Source organism: Ornithorhynchus anatinus, chromosome 2, assembly GCF_004115215.2.
Source record: "Ornithorhynchus anatinus isolate Pmale09 chromosome 2, mOrnAna1.pri.v4, whole genome shotgun sequence".
Lineage (NCBI taxonomy): Eukaryota > Metazoa > Chordata > Mammalia > Monotremata > Ornithorhynchidae > Ornithorhynchus > Ornithorhynchus anatinus.
In genome coordinates, this window is record NC_041729.1 from 138,457,656 (window position 1) to 138,485,517 (window position 27,862).

General features: G+C 48.1%; 1 protein-coding gene and 1 non-coding gene across 2 annotated transcripts; one reads left to right on the forward strand and one right to left on the reverse strand.

The window, feature by feature from the left end:
• The first annotated feature begins 13,495 nt into the window (after positions 1 to 13,495).
• Positions 13,496 to 13,633, forward strand: LOC114809637. Its single transcript, XR_003757413.1, has one exon. It is a non-coding gene; the product is annotated as a small nucleolar RNA SNORA7 (small nucleolar RNA).
• Positions 13,634 to 18,473: 4,840 nt separating this feature from the next.
• LOC100091948 (olfactomedin-4-like) lies at positions 18,474 to 27,450 on the reverse strand. The gene is made up of 6 exons (XM_007664250.1): positions 27,421 to 27,450; positions 26,721 to 26,813; positions 24,096 to 24,248; positions 22,792 to 23,016; positions 21,721 to 21,840; positions 18,474 to 19,436 (listed from the first exon to the last, which is right to left on the reverse strand). The coding sequence occupies exons 1-6, from the start codon at positions 27,448 to 27,450 to the stop codon at positions 18,474 to 18,476; spliced, it is 1,584 nt and encodes a 527-aa protein (XP_007662440.1).
• Positions 27,451 to 27,862: the final 412 nt, after the last annotated feature.

Sequence of the window (27,862 nt, forward strand, 5' to 3'; positions counted from 1 at the left end):
ATCAGGTTAAATGTGTGCTGGGCACTGCCCAACACACAGGTGTTGCCTCTTTCCACTCCGCTCCATACTTCACTCCACCTTCTAGATCATCTTTCTACAGAAACATTACAGACATGTCACCCCCCTCCTCAAAAATCTCCAGTGGTTGTCCATCCACCTCCATATCACACAAAAACTCCTCACCATTAGCTTTAAAGCACTCCATTACCTTGCCCCCTCCTACCTCGCCCTGCTTCTCTCCTTCTATAACTCAGCACAGTAGTTGTGTATATTTGTACTTATTTATAATTCGATTTATTTTATTAATGATGTGTATACATCTATAATCCCATTTATCTTTTCTGATGCTATTGGTGCTTGTCCATTTGTGTTGTTTTGTTGTCTGTCTCCCCCTTCTAGGCTGTGAGCCTGTTGTTGGGAAGGGATTGTCTCTGTCACTTGCCGAAATGTGCTTTCCAAATGCTTAGTACAGTGCTCTGCACCCAGTAAGCGCTCAATAAATATGACTGACTGAATGAATGAATCTAAGTCCAATTCTTAAAGACCTGAGAGCTGTTTCCATAGAGAATGCCTGGAGGATCCCAGGTGCAAACAAAACCAAATACCAGTTTGGATAACCAGCTTACAAATGAGGTCCTGAGTACCGAAGTGATAATCTTGACAAGATAAGTTTCCTGGGTTTAGATAGGGAGCATGTGAAGAGAGATAGCAGTATCTGGAGGAAGGAGCCTAGGCCTAGGAGTTGGGACACCTGGGATCTTACCCCAGTTCAGCCAGTTGTTTGCCATGTTGCTTGTAAGAAGCAACGTGGCTCAGTGGAAAGAGCACTGGCTTCGAGTCAGAGGTCATGGGTTTTATTACCGTCTCTGCCACTTTTCAGCTGTGTGACTTCGGGCAAGTCACTTAACTTCTCTGTACCTCAGTTCCCTCATCTGTAAAATGGGGATTAAGACTGTGAGCCCCTCGTGGGACAACCTGATTACCTTGTATCCCCCCACCCCAATGCTTAGAACAGTGCTTGACACATAGTAAGCACTTAACAAATACCATTATTATTATTATTATGTGACTTCAGGCAAGTCACTTTGTTTCTTTGTGACTCAGTTCCCTTATCTGTAAAATGGGGATTAAGACTGTGAGCCCCATGTGGGACAACCTGATTCCCCTGTGTCTACCGCAGCGCTTAGAACAGTGCTCGGCACATAGTAAGTGCTTAACAAATACCAACATTATTATTATTATAGTAAGCGTTTAACAGATGCCATCATTATTTATTTATTATTATTATCTGTAAAATGGGGATTCAGTACCTGTTCTCCCCTCCCCTTGGACTGTGATCTCCATGTTGGACGGAGACTGAATATCTTATGTCTCTCGCACTGTTTATTGTTATTGAAAGATGAATGAGAGCCGGATCCTCAAGAAATGGAGCACGGAAGATGCACCACCACTGGGTCATAGCAGTGGTGCATTGAATTCAGACCTCTTGTCTCCAGTGGCAGAGTCGAGGTGCTTGGAGGAAGTGTGTGTTGGTTGTCTTCCTGGCCATCTGCCCATAGGGGAAGGGATGGGCTTCAGAGAAGGAGCGTGGCTCAGTGGCTTAGGAGTCAGAGGTCATGGATTCTAATCCAGCTCTGCCACTTAGCTGTGAGACTTTGGGCAAATCACTTAACTTCTCTGTGCCTCAGTTATCACATCTGTAAAATGGGGACTAAGACTGTGAACCCCATTGAGACAACCTGATGACCTTGTGTCCCCCCAGCGCTTAGAAAGGTGCTTCGCCCATAGTAAACCCTTAATAAATACAATCATTATTATCATTATATGCCCAAGTGACGGTCTTTCAAGATATATTCCTGCATTTTGTCAAGTTTCAGTCTATCAGCAGATGGCAGCATCACCCAGGGTTCCCAGCTCCAGTCCACAAAGTGCCTTGATCCTTCTTCCCTTATCCTTTATGGGCATCTCCAGGCTCTGGCTATAATTCCACTTGGCATTCCATACTTCCTCCTCTCCTACCTCTTGGGGTGGCCTTAGTCCCCCTGGTCTTTCACCCTTCGGGGATCCTGTCTGACCATCCCATCCACCACTGTCCTCTCCGGAGCCCAGTGTAGGGCAGGGGAAGCCCCTGAATAGCCCTGGGAGAGCAAACTGCATTCAGCTGCTGTTGTTCAGTGCAGAAGCATCACCAGCCCTCCTCTATCAGGTCAGAAGACACACCCGATGTCATATGAGTGACATCAGGCACATCCTGATAACATCATGAGTGCCACTGGGGGAAGTATGCAGATTTTGCACAATGCTCAAGTGTCTCCAAGGGAACATTTCCCTGAACCCCTGTTTGCATTCTTCTCCAAGGTCTGCAGGAGGAGCAGCGTGGCTTAGTGGATACAGCACAGGCCTGGAAGTCAGAAGGTCTTGGATTCTAATCCCTGCTCTGCCACAGGTCTGTTACGTGAGCCTGGCCAAATCACTTAACTTCTCTGGGTCTCATTTATCTCATCTGTAAAATGGGGATTAGGAATGTGAGCCCCATATGGGGAAGGGACTGTGTCCAAACTGATTAAGCTATGTCTACCCCAGTACTTAGAACAGCAAATGGCACATAGTCAGCACTTAACAGATACCACAGTTATTATCATGAGTTATCTGAGCCCCGGGACTTGACGGCAGGTCCCCTGGCTGGACAGTCCAGTACAAAACCAGATGACTGGCCAGGCTTCCTGCGTCTCCTCTGGGAGCCAGGGGAGCACAGAGGGGTGATCCAGGGACCACTGGGTAATCATGCAGAGCCAAAGCCCCAGGGCTGGTCTCAACTAAAAGGCCCTTGGGCTTTGGGGCCTGCATCGTGCTGATAGACAGAACTGTGGGGACTGTGGAGGTCGAGAAATTGTACAAGGCAATGGAGAACTTCACTGCTCTCTTGGACCAAGTGAAAATCTGGAAATGGGTAAATCTTAAATGAAAATTCAAGGATGGTCTGGAAAGGCAGGGCTTCGGGGAATAAGCACTAAGCATGGAAATCATTTGCGGGGGACAGAGAGCAGAATCAATTGTGGGCAGACACGACGGGCAGAGAAAACAGACAAGGGTGAGGGGTTCCAATCCAGGTTTGATGGCCTTAAGGTGGCTGAGCATATTCAAGGCCACGGCCCCTGAGGACAGGTTGCTTGGAGGTATTTTTCATTTTTGAAGGTGGGGTTAATTGACTTTCCTCCCCCATCCCTTTCCAAATTCTGCTCTTAATCAATCAGTACTATTTATTGATCTCTTACTGTGTCGCACTGTACTAAGTGCTTGGGAATGTATTCATTCATTCAATAGTATTTATTGAGCGCTTACTATGTGCAAAGCACTGTACTAAGCGCTTGGAATGTACAAATCGGTAACAGATAGAGACAGTCCCTGCCCTTTGACGGGCTTACAGTCTAATCAGGGGAGACGGACAGACAAGAACAATAGCAATAAATAGAATCAAGAGGATGAACATCTCATTAAAACAATAGCAAATAAATAGAATCAGGGAGATGTACATTTCATTAACAAAATGAATAGGATAATGAAGATATATACAGTTGAGCAGATGAGTACAGTGCTGAGGGGATGGCAAGGGAGAGGGGGAGGAGCAGAGGGAAATGGGGGGAAAAGAGGGTTAAGCTGCGGAGAGGTGAAGGGGGGGCGGTAGAGGGAGTAGAGGGAGAAGGGGAGCTCAGTCTGGGAAGGCCTCTTGGAGGAGGTGAGCTGTAAGGAGGGTTTTGAAGAGAGGAAGAGAATCAGTTTGGCAGAGGTGAGGAGGGAGGGCGTTACAGGACAGCGGGAGGAGGTGGCCCAGGGGTCGACGGCGGGATAGGCGAGAACGGGGGACGGTGAGGAGGTGGGCGGCGGAGGAGAGGAGCGTGCGGGGTGGGCGGTAGAAAGAGAGAAGGGAGGAGAGGTAGGAAGGGGCAAGGTGATGGAGAGCCTCGAAGCCTAGAGTGAGGAGTTTTTGTTTCGTGCGGAGGTCGATAGGCAACCATTGGAGGTTTTTAAGAAAGGGAGTGACAGGCCCAGAGCGTTTCTGCAGGAAGATGAGCCGAGCAGCGGAGTGAAGAATAGACTGGAGGCGGGAGAGAGAGGGGAGGAAGGGAGATCAGAGAGCAGGCTGACACAGTAATCTAGCTGGGATATTATGCGCGTATACTACAACAGAGGTGGTAGACACGTTTTTGCCCATAAGGATCTAGGTTCTAATCCTCCTCCACCACTTATCTGCTGAGTGACCTTGGGCAGGTCACTGAACTTCTCTGTGCCTCAGTTCTTTCATCTGCAAATTGGGGATAATATCCTACTTCCTCATACCTAGGCTGGGGGCCCCATATGGGACAGGGACTGAGTCCAACCTGATTATTTTGCACCTGCTCTGACCCTCAGTGTAATGCCTGACACAGAGAAATGCTTAAAAGTACAATTAAAAATAAAATGATCCCTGCCCCAAGGAACTTACAATCTAATGGGGTGGAGAGCCATGAAAATAAATTACAGGTCGGGGGAATAATAGTAGTGTATCCTGTCTGCCCCCTTCTAGACTGTGAGCCCACTGTGGGCAGTGATTGTCTCTCTTTGTTGCTGAATTGTACTTCCCAAGTGCTTAGTACAGTGCTCTGCACACAGTAAGCGCTCAATAAATACCACTGAATGAATGAACGTGCACAGGTGACATCGTCTTCACTATGACTGCATGGAAACAGCATAGCCTAGTGGAAAGAACACAGACCTGGGAGACAGAGCACCTGGGTTTTAATCCCAGCTCTGTCACTTCTCTTGTGTAATCTTGGGCAAGTCGTTTCATTTCTCTGTGCCTCAGTTTCTTCATCTATAAATTGGGAATTAAATCTTACTCCCTTCTACTTAGACTGTGAACTGCATATAAGACAGGAACTGTGTCCAATCTTATTACCTTATCTATCTCAGTGGTTCATACAGTGCTTGGCACATAGTAGGTGCTTAGCAGATACCATTTTTAATGTGATGTCTCAATTTCCAGGTCCTGTCCATTCAAATGCAGCTGCACTGTGGGCTGCAAACTCTAAAATGTCCAGCAGTAATTTGTTTTTATTTCTCTCTCTCTCTCTCTCTCTCTGGCTCTCTCCCATGATTCCTGGAGGCCACCCCTGTCAACAGCTCCGGAGATCAGACACATTCTCTTCAGAGTCTGATGCTCACATAGTGCAATCCTCAATCCCAGAACAGCTCATCCCATGACATCAGACTCAAAACCATGGAGAGGCTGTGCCCTGAACAAGTCCTGGGAAATTAAGGCAGCACTGTATTTTGTTTCGGTAGTTTAGCTCAGTAGTGAGCCTGGTATAGTGGTGTGATGGCTAGGCCTGGGAATCCCAGATTGCATGCGTATTTGTTTCCCCAATGTCCCTGTAGGTTTCTCCAGGGAGACTCCAGAACTCAGAGTGTGGCACAGACCTTAGCCCTTTGCAAGCTTCTGCCATATGTTGCCATGAGATTCCCCAGCCCCATGGCTCAGTTCTCATCAGGTTGGTCTTCGGGGAAATGAAGTATGGAATGAAAAATTATTTTCAATGCCCTGGTGTAGTTAATCCAAGTCTAGGGAGGATTCTGGACCTATTGGAGAGATGGGTAGGATGATATTGAAGGAGAAGGAGGAGGAGGAGGAAGAAGAAGAGGGTACTGTGAGACAGTAGTCAGATGCTGGCACTGCTGACCTGAAGGAGCAGGAGGAGGAGGTAGGTATGGGAAGGAGAGGAGACTGGCACTAAAGAATACATATGTAGCCAAAGAAAAATGTACATGTGATTGGGGGAAAATAGAGTGGAATGACTTGAGAAGTAAAAAATTTTACCTCTAATGGGGAGAAAACTTTATGCTTATTGCATGGCAGGATTTTCCAATTTTCCTCTGGGCACCTGGGAAGGTTAGAGAGGCTGGATACATCGGGATTGGATTCTCCCCTTGAATGGGATTGGTTCATGACTCGGGGAGAGACCAACTACCAAGGTGAAGAAAAGAAGCCAAGGCAAAAATAATAATAATGGCATTTGTTAACACTTACTATGTGCCAAGCACTGTTCTAAGCACTGGGTTAAGGACAAGATAATCAGATTTTGCTACGTCTTAATCCCCGTTTTATGGATGAGTGAGGCAAAGAGAAGTTAAGTGGCTTGCCCAAGGTCATAAAGCAAACAAGTGGCAGAGCCAAGATTAGAGCCCATGTCCTCTGACTCCCTGGCCCATGCTTTTTCAGGGGCAGGGGCAGGGGCAGGGAAAGGGGGCCCAGGGATGGCCACGGGAAGGACTGAGAATTTCCAGTCCCAGAGAAGGGGGTGCTAGTCCCGCCCATCCCCCTCCCTAGTGCCCAGAACCAGATTCAGACAGGGCGTCATTATGTTATGCTGTGTGAGCAAAGAAAACTTTCTGATTCCTAAACCCAGAATGCTTCTCCAGGGATCTTCTAACCACTGCCCACCTACTCCAGAGCCAGCACTCTCCCCTCCCAGTTTCCCATCCACAGTGGGGCCATTGCGGTCAAGAGCCAACACCTTCAGACTTTAAACCGCCATCGCCACACAGCTCCCCATCCCTCTCCCTGCCTGCCTCAGACAATGCCTCCAGAGGTGTCAGTTTCCCCTGCTCACTGCCTGAAGCTGGCCCTGCTGGTGACCTGTGAAGCAGGACTGAAGATTACGCTGAAAGAACCTGGGTCTCCCTTTGGTGGCCCACAGGAGGCTTCTCCTCACAGTCCTCTCTCTCCCCCCAGTTCTGGTTGGTTTGGAAAGTCCCTCAGCACCAGCCACCATGGCAGCAGCTGGCAGCAGCTGTTGGGAGACAGCTGTCCTGCCCCGCTTCCCATAGCGTCATCTCTTCTGTACCTTGGCTCCCGCAGAGTGACAATAGCACCCCCCTAAATTTGCAGAGAACTGACAGAGACCGGGCTAAACCTTCCTCTCAACTCTCTTGCTGTAGACCCATTGTTTACATCCTCCCTCCTGCCTGGAACTCCCTGCTGCCTCAGAGCCAACAGACCATCACTCTCTCCATCTTCAAAGCCCTACAAAATCGCATCTCCTCCAGGAAGCCTTCTCTGACTGACCCCTCATCTCCCCCTCTGCTGTCCCTCCCCACTGACTCATTTAAGCACTTAAGTCCATACCCACTAAGGACTCCCTATCCCCACCAGACTTATGACCATATCCTTTTACTCTGTTTCTTCCCCTACCTGTAATTTACTGTAATGTCTGCAAGGCCCTAGAGGGTAGGGCGCATAATAAGTGCTTAACAGTAACCATTATTAATAGAATTCTAAATGAGTTGTCCTAGTTCCCAGGTCCTGTCCATCCCAATCCAGCTGCCCTATGGGCTGCAAACTCTAAATTCTACTTACTAGAATGTACTCTCCCAAGTACTGAGTACAGTGCTCTGCACAAAGCAAACAATCAATCAGTGGTATTTATTGAGCCCTTATTGTGCACAGAGCACTCTGCCAAGCACTTGAGAGAGTACAATAGCATTGCTAGACATGATCCCTCCCAACACTTAGTTCAGTGCTCTGCACACTGAAAGTCCTTAATAAATAGTATTATTACTATCGATCAACAAATCGATCATATTCCCTGTGCTTACTGTGTACAGAGTACTGTGCTGAGTGCTGGGGAGAGTACAGCATAAACAAGTTAGTAGATGTGTTCCCTGCCCACAAGGAACTTGCAGTCTACCATGACTACTACTATAATTATTACTACTACTACTAACCCTAAGGAGTTTACAAATCTAGCGGGGTGACAGACGTTAAAATAAATCCAGATAGGGGAGGCAATAGAGTGTAAGGATAAGTATATAAGTGCCGTAGGGCTGGGGGTGGGGTGAATATCAAAATGCACAGGCCCAAGTGCATAGGTAATATAAGAATGGAAGGAGGGTGCATTAGGGAGGTCAGGTGAGAGGTCAGGAGAAGCTTTCTGGAAGACCAGTGATTTTATTATTATGGCATTTGTTAAGCACTTACTATGTGCCAAGCATTAGAAAATGGAGTGAATGGTGGTCTGTTTGGCTCTTGAAGGAAGGGATCATATCTACACAATCTATCGTATTGCTTAGAGGAAAGAGCATGGGCTTGGGAGTCAGAAGTCATGGGTTCTAATCCTGGGTCCACCACTTGACTCAGGCAAGAGACTAAACTTCTCTGTGCCTCAGTAACCTCAACTGGAAAATGAGGTTGAAGACGGTGAGCCCCACGTAGGACAACCCGATTACCTTGTATCTATTTCAGTGCTTAGAACTGTGCTTTGCACATAGTAAGCAGTTAACAAATACCATTATTATTTTTATTATTATATTCTCCCAATACAGTGCTCTGCAAATGGTCAGCTCAGGGTGCTCTGCACATGGTCAGCTCAGCACTCAATAAATACCACTGATTTATTGATTGGTCTGTCGGATATGAAGGGGAAAGGATTTCCAGGCAGGAAGAGACAGCAGTGAGAGAGATGAGGTTGAGGCATTGAATGAGTGATTGTGTTGCTATGCGAAAGGATTTTGTGTATGCCTTATTCCGTGGCCTTCACCCTCCCTGAGCAGCCCTAGTGTGAATTCCCCATTGCCAGTTCTGCTTCCCACTGTGACCTGGGGGTTTTCAGCCTAGAGGTCACTACGTGTCCTTCCTCTCAAGCAGAAACCACGGCCCTCCTCCATTACCATCTGCTAGGGAGATTGGGTGGTTCCTTTTTTGACGGTATTTATTAAGCACTTAGTACATGCCAGGCACTGTGCTAAGCATTCATTCATTCATTAGTATTTATTGAGCGCTTACTATGTGCAGAGCACTGTACTAAGCGCTTGGGATGAACAAGTCGGCAACAGATAGAGACAGTCCCTGCCGTTTGACGGGCTTACAGTCTAATCGGGGGAGACGGACAGACGAGAACAATGGCAATAAACAGCATCAAGGGGAAGAACATCTCGTAAAAACAATGGCAACTAAATAGAATCAAGGCGATGTACAATTCATTAACAAAATAAATAGGGTAACGAAAATATATACAGTTGAGCGGACGAGTACAGTGCTGTGGGGATGGGAAGGGAGAGGTGGAGGAGCAGAGGGAAAAGGGGAAAATGAGGCTTTAGCTGTGGAGAGGTAAAGGGGGGATGGCAGAGGGAGTAGAGGGGGAAGAGGATCTCAGTCTGGGAACGCCTCTCGGAGGAGGTGATTTTTAAGTAGGGTTTTGAAGAGGGAAAGAGAATCAGTTTGGCGGAGGTGAGGAGGGAGGGCGTTCCAGGACCGCGGGAGGACGTGACCCGGGGGTCGACGGCGGGATAGGCGAGACCGAGGGACGGCGAGGAGGTGGGCGGCGGAGGAGTGGAGCGTGCGGGGTGGGCGGTAGAAAGAGAGAAGGGAGGAGAGGTAGGAAGGGGCAAGGTGATGGAGAGCCTCGAAGCCTAGAGTGAGGAGTTTTTGTTTGGAGCGGAGGTCGATAGGCAACCACTGGAGTTGTTTAAGAAGGGGAGTGACATGCCCAGATCGTTTCTGCAGGAAGATGAGCCGGGCAGCGGAGTGAAGAATAGACTGGAGCGGGGTGAGAGAGGAGGAAGGGAGGTCAGAGAGAAGGCTGACACAGTAGTCTAGCTGGGATATAACGAGAGCCCGTAACAGTAAGGTAGCCGTCTGGGTGGAGGTGAAAGGGCGGATCTTGGCGATATTGTAGAGGTGAAACCGGCAGGTCTCGGTAACGGATAGGATGTGTGGGGTGAACGAGAGGGACGAGTCAAGGATGACACCGAGATTGCGGGCCCGAGAGACGGGAAGGATGGTCGTGCCATCCACGGTGATAGAGAAGTCTGGGAGAGGACCGGGTTTGGGAGGGAAGATGAGGAGCTCAGTCTCGCTCATGTTGAGTTTTAGGTGGCGGGCCGACATCCAGGTGGAGACGTCCCGGAGGCAGGAGGAGATGCGAGCCCGAAGGGAGGGGGAGAGGACAGGGGCGGAGATGTAGATCTGCGTGTCATCTGCGTAGAGATGGTAGTCAAAGCCGTGAGAGCGGATGAGTTCACCGAGGGAGTGAGTGTAAATAGAGAACAGAAGAGGGCCGAGAACTGACCCTTGAGGAACTCCAACAGTTAAAGGATGGGAGGGGGAGGAGGCTCCAGCGAAGGAGACCGAGAATGACCGGCCAGAGAGGTAAGAGGAGAACCAGGAGAGGACAGAGTCCGTGAAGCCAAGGTGGATAGATGAATAGATGAATGAATGATAAATAATAATAATAATAATAATAATAATAGATAAATAATGGATGGATGGATGGATGGATGGATGGATGGATGGATGGATGGATGGATGGATGAGCTCAGGCGGCTTCGTCCGTCGCGAAAACCAGGCCTCCTTCCCACGCGTTAGGGCCGCTCACATGACGCACTAGGGTAGATAAAGGCTAATCAGGTTGGATATGGTACAGATACCCCAAGATGCTCAGAGTCTTAACCCCTATTTTACAGATGAGGTAACTGAGGCACAGAGAGGAGAAGTGACTCGCCCAAGGTCACACGGCAGACAAGTGACCCTCCACCGAACATTAAGGAACTCAACACCATGGAGAGAGGCCGGGGTCCTCAGAGTGGGAGAGGGTGGGGAGTGGAGGCTTCAAGGTGGGAATGGTGGAGGGGAGAAGTCAAGGCTGTAAACTCACTGTGGGCAGGGAATGTTTCTGTTATAATGCTGTTTTTACTCTCTCAAGCTTTCAGTACGGTCCTTTGCATACAATAAGTGCTCAATAAATGTGATTGAGCCACTCCAAGGAGCTCCTGTTGGGGTCAGGGCCTATGGGGGTCGATATTGTGCTCAGGAGGTTCACTGTTGGAAGGAGACACACGGTACTAGACTTAAGGGAGTTGAGTCCCTGCATCTGGCACTCTAAGAAGCTGAGGAAAACCCATCCAGGGACCCAGAACTCTGCTCAGGAGACAGAGCTGACATCCCCAAGCCTCTGGGATTATCATCATCATCATCATTATTATTATTAATCTAATTATTACTGTAGTTACGGTGTTAAGTATTTATTATGTGTCAAACACTCTACTTAATACTGGGTATAAATATTAGGAAATCAGATAGGACACAGCCTCTGTCCCATCCAGAGCTCCCAATATAAAAGGAAGAGAGAATCTTAGCTATCTTACCTCCATTTTACTAATGCAGAAACTGAGGCCAAGAGAGGTCAAGGGGCTTGCCAGGGGTTAGGCCTAATTAGATAAAGAGGCCCTTCACTAGAAGGGGAAGAGAACCCTAATTCCAGTTCTACTAGTGGCATGGACATTATCTATCCATCAACTGTATTGATTGAGCACCCTCCATCTGAGGATCAATATGATCTCATCCTCTCTAACTCCTCAATGCAGACCAAGGGACTCAGACATACATACACACACACACAAACACACACACACACACACACAAATAAAAACTGGCCCGAAGGAAGGAATCTTTACCCCAAATCCCACCCTAAAATTCCAACCCTAAGAATGACTCAACTCTGTGGGCTCCCATCGGTTCCCTGGCCTCTTGGCAGCTGATAGAGTGGAGAATTCTCCCCTCCGGCCTTGCCTAATGCTTATCAGCCAAGGAATCAGAGAGGAGCGGTCAACTCAGTAGCGATCTTAGAAGAAGAGGGCGAAATGGCTGTCCGGTGCCACAGATGAGGCTCAAAGTCAAGTCTTCTCGGTCCATTCCAAGATGGAGCAGGGATTGGAGCCTAGGTCCTCCGACTCCCAGACCCATACTCTTTCCACTAGGCCATGCTGCTTCTCATAATGATTACCAACTCTGCCTTAATCTTGCCAACAGCAGCAATCTGAATCAATCTTAGAGTAGCACATTTTCAATGGTAAGGGGAGGAAAGGGGTGCAGGAGCAGAATGGATGATAACAGGGTTCCCAAGAAGCTGCAGTATGGGGGACACAGAATGGCAAGAAGGGAGACGTGAACAAATGTTTTAGAGGCATGGAAAAATACAGTTTCAGACCATTTCACATGAAACAAGCAAGCAAGGAAATATATTTATAGAGCGTTTACTGCGGGCAAGGGACTTTACTAAGCACTTGGGAGAGAATAATAAAAAAGAGTAAGTTTAAATGATCCCTGCCCAAACATCTAGAGGGGAGACAGACATCCAAATAAATTACAGATGGCTATGTGGAGCTGGGAGAGGGTGGCATATAAAAATGTTTAAGTTCAAAGTGTCAACCTCTTGCTCATGCCCTTCTTTCTCACTGGGAAGCAGCATGGCCCAGTGGATAAAGCACAGGCCTGGGAGTCATAGGGCTCACAGCTTTAATGCCCATTTTATAGGTAAGGTAACTGAGGCACAGAGAAGTTAACTGACTTGCTCAAGGTCACCCAGCAAAGTGGGATTAGATTAGAACTCTTTTTTTTAATGGTAACTGTAAAGTGGTTGGAACAGGATTAGATTAGATTAAATCTAATTATCTTGCAGGATTAGAATTCAGGTCCTTCTGGCTCCTAGGTCCGTGCTGTATCCAAGGGCCACACTGCTTCGCGTGCCACAGTAAACACAATGATAGAGGATTTGCTCTCAGGCTAATGGAAGAGATTGGCGATTGCCCGTCAGTCATTCATTCATTCATTCAATAGTATTTATTGAGCGCTTACTATGTGCAGAGCACTGTACTAAGCGCTTGGGATGAACAAGTCGGCAACAAGTCCTTTCATCCATATCTGCATCACCAACCTCTCTGTCAAGAAGCACCCCATTTGTTCAAAACTAAGGACAGATATGCTTATATGCTTATGTAAACTCATATACATTTTTGTATATGTGGTTGGATAAACTTTTGGCCCTGTGCTCATCAGGGCATATAGACCAGAAAAATTATGTTTCATCGGAATAGCATCAAAAACAAACCCAGAGCAAACCAGAAATGTTAGTGTGGTCTAGTGGAAAGAATATAGTCCTGTCGCATGTCTGTTGTGCCACCCTAGGGCAAGTCACTTGTTTTCTCTGTGCCCCAGTTACCTCATCTGTAAAATGGGGATAGAGACTGTGAGCCTCGGTAGGGAGTCTCAACTGTGGGACTGTGTCCAACCTAATTATTTTATATTTATCTACCTTAGTGCTTAGTACAGTGCCTGCCACATAGTAAGTCCTTAAAAAAAAAACCACAAAAAAAAGTCCTACATTTTGCAGCTGGTGTTGCCGACAGCCAGGTTGTATCACTTCTCTGTTAGATAATTAAAATATTTCTGGTTAGAGAGAGAAGAATGGTATGAAAGCAGGACCTGATAAAGAAGACACCACATATAAAGGCAGGGGTATTAGGGGTGAGAACCCTCTGCAAAGATGAGCTGCCAGTGTGGACCAAAGAAAGAAGTATCACTTCCCTACTGTACTTCACTCTCAATCCTCCTGTCTCTGACCCATGGTGCACATTCTTGCCTTGCATGGTGGCTAATATTATTATTACTAGTAGTAGTATCTGTCCCCTCTCAGGGTCTCACCTGGAGAGTTTCCAGTACTCTACCAGTCATGATTACAGAAGGGAGAGTCAAGCAGAAGCCTATCCATTCCATTCCTTGCTTGGGCAGTGGCTAGTGAGTGGAAGGCAATCTGCTACAAGTCAAAACTCACCTGTGCTGGGCAGAAGTGACATGGAAGAGAGTGGAGGGCAGAGACTCGTTTACTGTGCGGAAGGAGGCAGTGGTAAACCACTTCCATGTTTTAACCAAGAAAATTATCTGGATACGCTACCAGAACGATTGCTGGTGGAAATGGGGCGCTCTGGGCAAGATGTGTCTATGATGTTGCTATGGGTTGGACACGACAGCATAAGACAACAACAGTAGCAATGGTAGTAATAGTATCGTGACATTTGTTAAGTATTTACTATGTGTCAAGAGCTGTCCTGAGTGTAAAGGTAGATATAGGTCAATCAGGTTGGACACAGTCCCTGTTTGCAGGTGGCTCACAGTTTAAAGGGGAGCCTCATGATAACAACAATAATAATAATAGTAGTTGTTAAGCGCTGACTATGTGCCAAGAAATGTACTAAGCACTGGGGTAGAGGTGAGATAATCAGATCCTACATGGGGCCCATAGTCTAAAGGGTGGGGAGAATAGGTATTGAATCCCCATTTCAAAGAGAAGTTAAGTGACTTGCCCAAAATCACACGGCAGGTACATGGAGGAGCTGGGATTAGAACCCAGCTCCTTTGACTCCCAGGGCCTGGCTCTTTCCACTAGGCCACAATGGACCTGAAGCAGGTCAGAAAGGTTTTGAGGATCAGTGTACTCACTGAGACCCGTCTTGGAGGACTTACTGTGAGCTCGTTGTGGGCAGGGATTGTCATTCTTTATTGCTGTATTGTACTTTCCCAAGTGCTTAGTGCAGTGTTTTGCACACAGTAAATGCTTAATAAATACAATTCAAAGAATGAATGAACGATTAACTTACTGCTTGCTCAGGCCAACCCAAACTTTTCCCCTTTGTGTTGGGAAGCAGGGGAAAGGGTGATCTTCCCAGACTAGAGGTAGAATTTCAGAGGGGACTTGGAAGGTCTGGCCTTTGAGAAAGGTGTAGTCCAGTACTACCTGGTCCAACGGATCATAGAGAAATATTCGGTCCAACTGGTCTCCACAAATTGTCTGCCCAATTAGTCTCCAGGTTATGTACAGCCTATTATCTTTTGTAGTGCCTACACCAACTTGTCGCCACATTGTCTAGCTTGATTTCTAATTCAGAACTATCTGGGACCATTAGCCAACAGGAAGTGACAGCCTAATTTTTTTCCGGGGGTGGGGTGGAGGGTGAGGGGGCAGAACAATCAATCTCCAGAAAGTGACCTATCCTTTTGACTTTCAGCTCAAATTATTTCTAAGAATTGTCCAGCTCAATTGGAAGGCTCCAGAGAAACTGGTCTCTGGGGACTGTCCAACCCAATTGCTTAGCCCAATTAGGCTCCAAGTGGCATCCAGACAAATTACTCTGGAGGGACCATCTGTAATGGCTACAACGTAATTGTTCTATTGGGATGAGCAAGTTGGTTGGTCTAAGTTGGTTGGTCTCCAGGGAAGCTTGACCCAATTCGTCTTAAAAGTTTACCCAATGGAAGGGGTCTCCAGGGTGTATCTGGTCTACTTGGTTCTATAGAGGAAACAAATGCTTCTGCCTCATGGAAACATATTCAGCTCAACTAGTCTCTTGAGCATTTCCAGCCCAGTTTGTCTCCTGGGACAAACCCTGAACCCATTGGTCCAATTCTCTGGTCCAAAAGTAACAAAACGGATAGGGGAAAGACCATGGGCCTGGGAGTCAGAGGACCTGGGTTCTAAACCTGGCTCTGCCCCTTATCTGCTGTGTAACCTTGGGCAATGGGCAAATCACTTAACTCATGTGTATATGTGTACATATTTATTATTCTATTTATTTTCTTAATGATGTGTATCTATAATTCCGTTTATCTGTTTTAATGCTCTTGATGCCTGTCTACTTGCTTTGTTTTGTTGTCTGTCTCCCTCTTCTAGGCTGTGAGCCCATTGTTGGGTAGGGATTAAATCTATCTGTTGCTGAATTCTACTTTCCAAATGCTTAGTACAGTGCTCTGCACACAGTAAGTGCTCAATTAATATGACTTAATTGAATGAATGAATGAATGAATGAACTCAACTTCTCTGTGCCTCTGTTACCTCATCTGAAAAATGGGGATTAATTACTCCCTCATGCTGATTTAGCCTGTGAACGCTATGTGGGACAGGGACTGATAACCTTGTATCTACCCCAGCTCTTAGAAGAGTGTTTGACACCCAGCAAGCACTTAGCAAATACCGCAATGAAGCAGCATGGCTCGGTGGAAAGAGCATGGGCTTTGGAGTCAGAGGTCATGGGTTCGAATCCCTGCTCGGCCACTTGTCAGCTGTGTGACTTTGGGCAAGTCACTTAACTTCTCGGTGCCTCAGACACCTCATCTGTAAAATGGGGATTAAGATTGTGAGCCCCCAGTGGGACAACCTGATTCCCCTGTGTCTACCCCAGCGCTTAGAACAGTGCTCGGCACATAGTAAGTGCTTAACAAATACCAACATTATTATTATTATTAACAAATACCAACATTATTATTATTATTATTATTATTATTATTATATACCACTTCACTTTTTCCTCTACCTCCCTAGTTCCTCTATTGTCCTGTGACTCTGCATTTCCCTCCCTACTGCATCACCCACACACTTGAATCCATGCTCCCTAACCTCTTACTCACCCCACCCTACAGCACTTATGTATAAAAACCTTAAACTCAGTTCCTTTCTTCCTCTACCTGAAATTCACTTTAATGTCTGTCACTTAATCAGTAACATTTTTTCAGTGTTTACTATGTGCAGAGCACTGTATTAAGCACTTGGGAGAGTACAACATAACAGATATGTTATGACCTCTGACTCCCAAGCCCGGGTTCTAGCCACTAAGCCACAGTAGATGCGATCCACAGGGAGCTTAAGGTTTACTGGGGAGACTGACATTTAAATAAATTTCAGGTAAGGCAGATAATAGAGTATAAGGATATGTACAAAATTGCTGAGGTATGGCATGAATATCAGAGTGCCCAAGGGTACAAATCCCTCTCAGGATCACACCTGGAGAGTTTCCAGTCCTCTACCAGTTTCAGCTGTGGGAGGGAGAGTCAAGCAGAGGCCTACCCATTCCATTCCTAGCTTGGCGAGTTGAAGGCAATCTGCTACAAAGCAAAACTCACCTGTTCTGGGCAGCAGCAGCATGGGGGAGAGTGGAGGGCAGAGACTTGAGTTGATTGTGTGGAAGGAGGCAATGGTACCATTTCTGGATTTTTACCAAGAAGACTCTACGGATCCACTACCAGAATGACTGCAGATGGAAGAGTTCTGGGAGAGATGTGTCCATGGCATCTCTATGGGTCGGAGATGACTTGACAGCATATAACAAGGGGTACAATAAGTTACACAGCTGACACAGAAGAGAGAGTGGATAAGGGAAATGAGATAGATCTGCGGCAGAGAAGACCTATTGGAGGAGATGTGGTTTTTGGAGGGTTTTTAGATGGGAAGAGTGGCGGATTGTCAGATATGAAGGAGGGAATTCGCTCTCCTGACCCTCCGGCAGCCCTGTACAGTGCTAAGCTCTTGGAATGTACAATTCGACAACAGATATGCATCAGTTTTCTTACCTGTAAAATGAGTATTTAAATACCTGCTCTCCCTCTCCCTTAGTCTGTGGACCCCATTTGAGACAGAGACAGTGTCTGATCTGATTTTTTGTTTTGTTTTGCCTTGTTTTTTAAATGATATTTTTAGGTGCTTACTATATTACAGATACTGAACTAAGTGCTGGGGTAGATACTATAAACTCCTTATGGTCATGGAATGTGTCTGCTAATTCTGTTTTAAGGTACTCTCCCAAGTGCTTAGTACAATGCTCTGCACGCAATAAGTGCTCAACAATTACCACTGATAGATTGATAGATACAAGGTAATCAGGATGGACACAGTCCCTGTCCCACCTGGGGCTCAGTTTAATCTGCATTTTATAGATGAGGTAATTGAGGCACAGAGAAGTGACTGGCCCATAACCATACAGCAGACACTCAGCAGAGCCAGAAGTACAACCCAAGTCCTCTGACTCCCAGGCTCATTTTCTTTCCACTAGATTGTATTGCTTCTCATGTACTGTATGTATCCCAGTGCTTAACAAATACCACAATTATTATTCTTTATCTCTGCATTCACATATGTGCTTTACTGTATCGGCTAAAATTCTCTGTCTTTGTCATGTAAGCTTTCTGTCTACATGACTGTTGGGCTCTGTGTCCTTTCGGGCTCAACTTAGATCATCAGCTCTGAGGGCAGAAACTGTCTTCTTTTCCCGCTGTTGTGCAGCAGTGCTCAGCACAGTGTATGAATGTGTGTTTACGTGATGAATATGTGTGTGTGCTGTCGTCATCAGCCTGCCAGTCAAAGAGAGTTGTCAGTCACTAGTCCTGTTGTGGGGTGGCCTGATCAGGCCACTGGAGAAGGGAAGCCAAGGGCCTGTGTTGGCTAGCTGATCCTGAGAAAGGTACCCAAAATATCCCAGAAACAATGAGCAAATCCAGCCCACTCATGCCTAAATCTCCAATTTAAGACTCAGTTCTCCGGGATCTGTTTGGGTAATGATGGTTCTCTTCAATCAATCTATCAATCAATCAGTGGTCTTTATTGAGTGTTTACTATGTGCAGAGCACTGCAACAATTCCTTGGGGAATACAGTACAGTGGACGTGATCCCTGTCCTCAAAGAGCTTAAAATCTAGCTCACATCCCTTTAGTTTAATTTGACTTGATCTGCAGTGGCTAGCTACAGAAAGACTTGATCCACATGGGGTTGATTCTATTACTGATCAACGAGAACCATTCAGAGGGCAGAACCACCCAGTGGTTTCCGAGGTCACAGAGGTCAGCGGGTCTGCCCCTTCACCCATCCCCCTAGATGCTTGACCAGCCTCGGCACGGGATGGGAGGCGGCCCCGGGTCTGGTGTCCAGAGGCCAGAAGCTATCGTAGATGACCAGATATCCATCATTGTACACGTACAGCTTGTGGTCCAAAGGGTCGTAGGTGATGCTCTGCAGAGTCTTGAGCATCTCGTCCAGGATGATGCTGATCCGGCCCTCCTGGCCCGTGTTGGTGTCGAAGGTGTAGAAGATCTCCTCCTGCCAGGTGCTGAGGGAACGCACTGCATACAGCACTCCGCAGACCAAAAAGGTGTTGGATATGGATGGCTTGTACTGTGTGGTCTTCCAGGTCTGCTCCACCTCCAGTGTGGTGGCATTGAGCTTACTGATGACCATGTTGCCTCTGTTCTCCTCCGTGGAATAGATCACCCACAGCCCCTTCTCATCTCCGGCAAAGTCCAGGTCCTGCCAGGGGGCCCCGGCATAGGAAAAGCGGTTGTTGAACGTGGCCCCCGGCAGCTCCCTGCGTAGGACCAGGGTGTTGGTGTTGAGGTCAACTTTGGCCATCTCGCCGGTCCCGTAGTAGTTGAAGTACATGAAGCCCTGGTACACGGTGATCCCGCTGCCATCCCTATAGCCCATCTTCCACTCTTCGTAGTCTTTGGACAGCACCAGGTCATCATATGACTTGTAGAGCCGGTAGTAGTCGAAGTAGCGTCCATCCTTGCGCAGCGGAGCAACCCAGTAGCCGTTCCGGCCAAGGTCCGGGGTGAAGTCCCGGCCCCAGGCCCCTGCCTTGTAAGCGAAGCCCCGCCAGTTGAGCTGCACCACTAAGGGCCGGCTGACCGCCAAGATCCCACCGTGGGCACAGGAGCCTGGGGCAGGAGAGAAGTGACAGGGAGAGAGGAAGGCCCAAGGTGAGTCAACCAACTGCATAGGTGCCAGATGGGAAGAGACTGGCCAGGTCTGGGTTGGGCAGAAAAAGACCCAGGGGTCCCAAAGGATCACAAGCTGAAGAACCATACAAGGCCATTGTTACTATAATCACAAATGATCCTGGAGGTATTAGAGAGACTGGCCATGCGTGGCCCAATGGATAGAGCATGAGCCTGGGAGTCAGAAAGAACTAGGTTCTAATCCTGCCTCTGCCACTCTGCTGTATGACCTTAGGCAAGTCACTTAACTTCTCTGTGCCTCAGCTACCTCATCTGTAAAACAAGGATTAAGGCTGTGATTCCCATGTGGGACAGGAACTATGTCCAACCTGATTAACTTAGAACAGTGCTTAGAACAGTGCAACCCCAATGCTTAGAACAGTGCTTGACACATAGTAAGCACTGAACAAATGCCATCATTATTGCTATCATTATTATTTATCTGTTTTAGTTTGGCCAAAAGACACAGGGATCCCAAGACTGAGGACAACACAATGCCACTCTTATTATATAGCAATCTGAAATGGTTCTGGAGGTCTAAATGGACATTTGAAAAGAAGTTGAGCATGGATCCTTCTGCTAAACTCTTCATGGATCAGAGAGACCCTTGAAAGAGTACCATAACCATTTTTGGCCACTACACTCTAAAAATTTATGTGGAAACACTGGAGAGGTCCATTGATTAAACTCATGGAAGCAGCCCCTAACTGTGTAGTTTTCCATGTGAAAATGGGATTGTTTAAACTACAGAAGAGACGGCTGACAGTCAACCAATCAATCAAATTTAGTGAGCGCTTACTGTGTGTAGAGCACTGTACTGAGTCCTTGGGAGAGTACAATTTAACAGACGTAGTAGACATGTACTCTGCCAACAAGGAGCTTAAAGTCAAGGGGTGAAGTTTACAGTCTAGAGGGTGGCAAATTGAGCAAATAGAGCAAATTGAATCACTGACTCCAAGTCTGGGCAGGATTTTAACAAGAAGGGTGCTGACCTGCTGTTATGTATATCCACTGTCATATGAGGACATTGGTTTAGAAATGGGTAGAGCACAGGATTGGAAGACAGGGGTTCTAGTCTCAGCTCTGCCACTTGCCTGCTGGGTGACCTTGGGCAAAGTCACAACTTCTCTATGCCTCACTTTCCTTATTTGTAAAATGGAGGAAAAATACCTGTCTCCCTTCCCCTAGACAGTGAGTTCCATGCGGGACAGGGACCCTGCCTGATCTGATTGTATTATATCTACCCCAGAGCGTAGTACAGTTTTATCTTGTGCCATCGAGCAGCACTAAGGAAACATCTCTCCCAGTACGCCCCATCTCCATCTGCAATCGTTTTGGTAGTGTATCCATAGACTTCTCTTGGTAAAAATACGGAAGTGGTTTACCATTGCCTCCTTCAGTGCAGTCAACTTGAGTCTCCACCCTCGACTCTCTCCCATGCTGCTGCTGCCCAGCACAGGGTAGTTTTGACTTATAGCAGATTGCCTTCCACTTGTTAGGCATTGTCCAAGCCAGGAATGGAATGGATATGCTTTCCTTTGACTGTCCCTCCCATAGTCAAGACTGGTTGAGTACTGGAAACTCTCCAGGTGTGACCCTGAGAGGGTGTAGTACGGTGCTTGCTACATAACAGGTGCTTATCACTGTTATTACTGGTTGCCTTATGAGAGATACTGAAGAATCTGATTCAGGCGATCTTTGAAAACAGGGGACAACCCACCCCCTGGCTTTCACTATGCTTCTCCTGCATGGTTGAGGTGAAGAAGCCTTGTCAGGAGGCAGAGAACTAAATTAGGGGACAGTTCTCAATCCCTGAATTCAGTGTGCTCAAATGATGATGATGATGATGATGGCATATGTGTCAAGCACTGTTCTAAGCACTGGGTAGATACAAGTTAATCAGGTTGAAGACAGTCCCTGTTCCACAAGGGGCTCACAGTCTCAGTAGAAGGGAGGACAGGTTTTGAATTCCCATTTTACAGGTGAGGAAATGAAGCACAGAGAACTTAAGTGAATTGCCCAAGTTCTCACAGCAGGCAAATGCCCGAGCCAACCTTAGAACTCATGTCCTTCTGACTCCCAGGCCCATACTCTTTCTACTAGGACACACCGCTTCTCATAAATAGGAGAATCTTGTTCTCTGAAAAAAGGTCATCCTGGCCCCTCCAGAGCCCTCTCCTGACCAGATAAGAAAGTGGAGAGTGGGGAAAATAGAAGCAGGGCAGGGCAGGGCAAGGCAGGAGATGGGAAGGGGGAAATGAAGAGATAGGGAGAAGCTCACCCGGAGGAATGAGATGCTGGAAGCCTTCCCATGCCTGCTCCTGTTTGCACTCATGCAGCTGATTCTCCAGAGCCTCCAGGACCTGGGTGGCCAATCGGATGTTAATCTGGTGGGAGCTGGCCAGGTGTTGGACCAGGGAGCTCACGTTCTTCACCTGGAAGGGCGAAAGTGACCTCAAGGTCGGCCTGGCCTTCATCATGGAGCTCCATTATCTGGACATCCCAGGTGTGCTGGTACCCCTGGGGCCCCATTGTTCCTGGAGCTACCTGGGAGAGATGAGCAGGCAGGAGGACACTGTGGAGAAGGAGGCCCCCTTCCCCTCAGGTGCTCTGTTTGTGTCTGCACAGCCCAGGGTGCCTTGACTTGGGCAGGATGGGCAGATTGGGGTGGAAGTGGAGGAGGGTTGAAGGCAAATTTACTCTCTTACTGCATCCTCAGGTGGGCCAGGAGGCTTTGGTTCTCCAATGGTGGCTGACCAGGTAACCCTCACTGCCCTGTGGTTCAGCATCTGGAGTCACCGTCTACTCTTTTTGGTCAGAGAGAGAAAGCCATGGCCTCCCCTTTGAGAGATTGATCTGCCCTGCATCCTCGCTTTCAGAGTCTGGTGAGCAAATTGAAGTTGACCATCCTCCATTGAGAGGTAGTTTAAGAGTTTCCAATCCTCCTGGCTGGCTTGGGACAGGTGGAGAGGCCATGGACCCATTACCACTCAGATTATAGGATTTTTGTTGGATCCTGTGCACACCGGGATGCTCTCCCAGGCTTGACTGCCTTCCCCATCTCCCTTGAAGAGCTGGAAGAGCAGAACGAGGGTGTGGGATAAAAGCCTCTCAGGAGTCCAGGGTATTGGGACTGCAAGTCCCAGAATGCTGAGGGATCAGATCGGTGCATGGACAAGCAGGACCTCAGACACTGGGAGGGAGCATTTGTAGGCAGGTGGGAGGGGGCAGAGGGGGAGAGGGGACAGAGGAGAACTGGAGGCCGAGGAGAGGCCAAGGCTATGGCTTTCACCCCCCGGCCACCCAGGGAGACTCTCATGGTCTTGGGGGACCCCAGAAGAGCGAGCTGGCCCAAAAGCAGGGAGGAAAGAGAGACACCAAGCTACCTCTGCCTCCAGGTGGACTAGGGCTGCACCATCGCCACTGCTTCTGCCTTCCAGTTTTTCCACCAGCTTCTCCACCAGTTTCTCTACCTCCTGTACCTGCAGCTGGAGGCTTTGAAAATCCAGTCCTGGGGAGGACGCCGCAATCCTCATCAGGGCCTCCACTCTATGACTCCAGTCGAGAATCTCACGTTCTTGCTGCTGGAGGACTTGGGAGTAGCTGCTGACCTGCCAAACGGGCCCTTGCCATTTATCTTTGCCCCCAGTCTGCTCCCTCCATTCCCACAATAATAATAACGATGCATGTTATTTGTCAAATGCTTATCGTGTGCCTAGACTGTACTAAGAACTGGGGTAGATGCAAATAATCATGTCAAACACAGTCCCTGTCCCATAAGGGATTCATAGTCTAAATTGGATGGAGGGGTATTTAACCTCCATTTTACAGATGAGGTAACTGAGGTACTGAGAGTTAAGTGAACTTGCTCAAGGTCACACAGCAAGCAATTGGCAGATCTGGGATTAGAACTCAGGCCTCCTAACTCCCAGGCCCAAATTCTTTCCACTAGGCCATGCTACTTCTGTGGCCCCAATTCTTCATCATCATAATTATCCTCATCATAATATTTGCATCATTCATATTTATTCATCAGCTGCTGAAAGCAGGGCACTACATTCATTCAATCATATTTATTGAGTGCTTACTATATGCAAAGCACTGTACTAAACTCTTGGGAAAGTACAATATAACAATATAACAGACACATTCCCTGCCGACAATGAGCTTACAATTTAGGAAAGAGGGACAGACATTAATATAAATAAATTAATTAAATAAATGTATACTATACTGGGTGTCCCCTATGTCCAGAGTGCTATAGTGGGTGCCCTTATGTGCAGCATGCTATACTGGGTGCTCCCTGTTTGTAGAGTGCTGTATTGGGTGTCCCCTGGTGCAAAGTTCTATACTCGGCACCTCCTGTGTACAAGGTGCTCTACTGGGTTTCTTCTGTGTCTATGATGCTATATTGGGTGCCCCTTTTATGCAGAGTGCTGTACAGGATGCCCCCTTGTACCCTGATTGTTGTAGTGTTGTCCCCTGTATGCAGAATGTTGTACTGGGAAATCATTGTGTGCAGGGGACAATACATGTGGCTTGGGAATATGCAATAGAAGTAGAAAAAGCTAGGTCTTGCCTGGAGGATTTTACAGTCTAATATGGGGGCCAAGCTGCTCCTCCCAACCCCTCACCTCCCCTTGCCTCCAGTCCTGCCCCTCAATCCCACTCGCCGGTAGACCGGACCCACCTTGGAGAGTTTCCTCTCATACGTCTCCAGCAGCTCTTGGTCAGCACTCTGCAGTTGTTCCAATTTTTGCAGAGGGAAGAGGCTGTGAGGCAGATAGACCACACAGCGGCAGGTGCCCTGGGCGTCCACTGAGCCAGCCACATTGTTCATCAGCTGCAATGACAGAGCCAGCTTGGGCTGAGGGCATCTCAGCCCTCGGAGAGTCAGATGCTTAAGGGGCCCGGCTCTCCTCAGGTCTTTGGGTCAGGAGGTGGAGACTCCTAGAGAGACCCTGCTCCTCTAGAAACTGTTAGGGACCGGCTGGAAGCCATTGCAGGGCCTATGGGATGGGAAGGGAAAAGGGAAGGGGAGAAGGAGTGAGGTCCGTTCTTGCCTATAGGAGCCCAGTGAGCAGAGGGAGGGGACTCTTAAATGGACAGGGCATTCCTAATGGTGATTGGGGCTCCCTCTTTCCAGCCCAGTTTTGACTACATTCCTGTGTAGCCTCAGGCCTGGAGGTCCCTGGGGATCGATCTGGAGCCCTTTCTGTCCCCCAACACTCTAGCTAGAAGCCCCCGCAATCCCCAACCCCCGGGCCTGGAGCCCTTCCCTACCCCTAACCTCTTGGGCAGCACTGATCAGATCTACCTTAGGCACAAATTGCAGCTGTCCATCCTCGTCTTAAATGGTGGTCTTCTGAGTTGAAGCTGGTGGGTTCGGCTCAGTCTAGGAAGCAAGAGGCACACCTCTCTCTGCAGCTAGGAGTTACCGTACTCTCCCCAGTGCTTACCACAGGGCTCTGCACAGTCACCACTCAGTAAATACCACTGACTGATTGACCGATCAATTGAGACCAAACTGGGGTATGGACAGAAGGGGTAGAGAAGAGGGTTAGTCTCTTCCTTGGGGAGACCCTCACCGATCAGACCCAGGGTGATGGGGGTCCTCAGCCACAGAGGGAACTGGAGGGGTGGCTTGATGGGGAAGAGGGATGACACCCTCTTGGGAAAGGTGCAGAGAAGAAATGTGAGAAGCAGCATAGCCTCATGGATAGAGCATGGGCCTGGGAGTCAGAAGGACCTGGGTTCTGACTCCGCCATTCGTCTTCTGTGTGACTTTGGGCAAGTCACTTCACTTCTCCATGCCACAGTTACCTCATCTGCAAAATGGGGATTAAGACTGTGAACCTCATGTGGGACATGGACCTTGTAAAAATAAAAATAAATTGTGTATTTGTTAAGTGCTTACTATGTGCAAAGCACTGTTCTAAGCGCTGGGGGATACAAGGTGATCAGGTTGTCCCACGTGGGGCTCACAGTTTTAATCCCCATTTTACAGATGAGGTAACTGAAACACAGAGAGGTTAAGTGATTTGCCCAAAGTCACACAGCTGGCAAGTGGCGGAGCCGGGATTAGAACGTGTGACTTCTGACTCCCAAATCCGCGCTCTTTCCACTGAGCCACGTGGCTTCTCAACCTACTCCGGTGCTTAGAACAGTGTCTGGCATATGGTAAGCTCTTAACAATTACCATGAAAACAGATAATGTGGCTGCAAGGCATAAATGCAGAAGAAACTGGAGTTATTGGGCCTGAAGAAGCCTGAGGGGGAGGGCTGGACTCTCAGCAGGCACTAGAGCGAAGGAAGAGATGAAATGAAGACAGTTGGAGGTGTTGAACATTCATCCCTAACTGTGAGGATGGTGTTCAGGAGGGCAGCTGACACAGTTTCTCCCAGTGTCTGGAAGTCACCGTCGGAGACCAAGTCCTGGGCTGGATGAGTTATGGGGCTGGCCAGGGCTAATCCAGCCTGACATTGCTCAGGAATGGCCCAGGGAACAGCTGGTAAGTATAGATCCACCCAAAAACCTACTCTTAAGGAGGTTCTGTAGCCTGAACAAACCATCCACCCTGCTTTAATCCTCTAAACTCTTGCTTAGCTCTCCACTTCCCTGTCAGCTGTGCAGACAGCATCTCAGAACTAAGCCCAGAGAAGCAGGTGGAAGCTGGTGGGACAGATGGTCAGGTTTGACCCTAGGGAGGGAAGAACTGAGGCTCTCTCAGCCCAAACACTTTTCTCTGGAAGAGCCAGTTCCCTGAGACACAGCCCCTGGAGTGGGATGAATTTCCTGTATAATAATAATGATAATTATGGTATTTGTTAAGCATTTACTGTGTGCCAGGCCCGGGGGTGTAAGGGTACAAGTAAATCGGGTTGGATACATTCCCTGTCTTTCATGGGGCTCACAGTCTCATTCATTCATCCATCCATCCATCCATCCATCCATCCATCCATCCATCCATCCATCCATCCATCCATCCATCCATCCATCCATCCGTATTTATTGAGTGCTTATTGTGTGCAGAGCAGTGTACTAAGCTTGGAATGTACAATTCAGCAACGGATAGATACAAATGAGGTAACTGAAGCACAGAGGAAGGGAAGTGACTTGCCCAAGGTTACACCCCAGACAAGTGGCAGATCTGGGATTAGAACCCATGACCTTCTGACTCCCAGGCCTGTGCTCTATCCACTATGTTATCCTACTTCTCTTCAATTCTCCGGCTTCCCTGAACTGATGGAATCCCAGCTGAGTTGGACTCCAGTGTCCCCCTCCCCCAAGAATCCCAAGAATGGGGTCTCTTACCTGTAAGATGGTGACCCTGGAGGAGAGGAGCAGCAGGCCCAGCCGGAGAGTCAGCTGCACAAGCATCTTGGCCTCAGAGTGGCTAGGTTGGAGCTGGGGGCCCCGAAGGGCCTTTTATAGGGCTGGGGAACATTGAATCCAATCATCCCATCCCCGATAGGGTGTGACAAAACCAGGGAACAAGGCACATCTTCCCCCACCATCATGAATGACAGCTCCACGCCTCCAACCCCCTCCTCCGGTGGAGAACTTGTTATCTGAGATCAACACTCTTTAGGACTGTGCCACTCTGTCTGTCTTCATCTCTTTTATAATGAGCTGCAGTCCATTTATCTCAACCCTGAGCTATTAAACCAGAGCAGGCCCTCCCTAGACAAACAGATTAAGCCAAACCTGAGATGTCCTCCTGCCCCACCCTTCCCGCCCCCCTTTCTCAGGCCCCTTTTCAGTGGGGATTAGAGCCTCTTCCTCCACCCCCTCTCCAAACTCTCCACAGGAGGAAATGCAATCCAACTCTGCTTTCATTGCAAGGGGATTAGGGTTGGACATTTGCTAAACTTCAAGGGGGTCATTCCCCTCAGTGTGTGTAGGGGTGATTGCTTCACCCCTAGATCATGGCAGTGCCATCCTGGGTCAAATGAGCAACTCATCTAGCCCAGGACTCTGGCTCTGGCAGTGGCACCATGGTGCTTGGAGGTACCATGTGCTGGTTGCCTTCCTGGATGCCCATCCTTACGGTTAAGGATGGATCATCCAACACATCTGTTTCTCTCACATCACTACATTCTCTCTCTCAACCTTGAGTGAGGCCATCCTGGCTCAACTTCACAGTCCCCCAGTCTAGGGCTCTGTCTCTTATGGCTCCATTTTGGAGGACCTATGTGATGGCTGCCCTCTTTGACATTTTTCTGCATGGTTAGGAATGGAAGGTCTAAGCAGCATGGCATAATGGATAGAGCACAGGCCTGGAAGTCAGAAGGTCATGGGTTCTAATCCTGCCTCCGCCACATGTCAGCTGTGTGACTTTGGGCAAGTCACTTAACTTCTCTGGGCCTCAGTTACCTCCTCTGTAAAAAGGGGATTAAGACTTTGAGCCCATGTGGGACAATCTGATTACCCTTGTATCTACCCTGGTGCTTAGA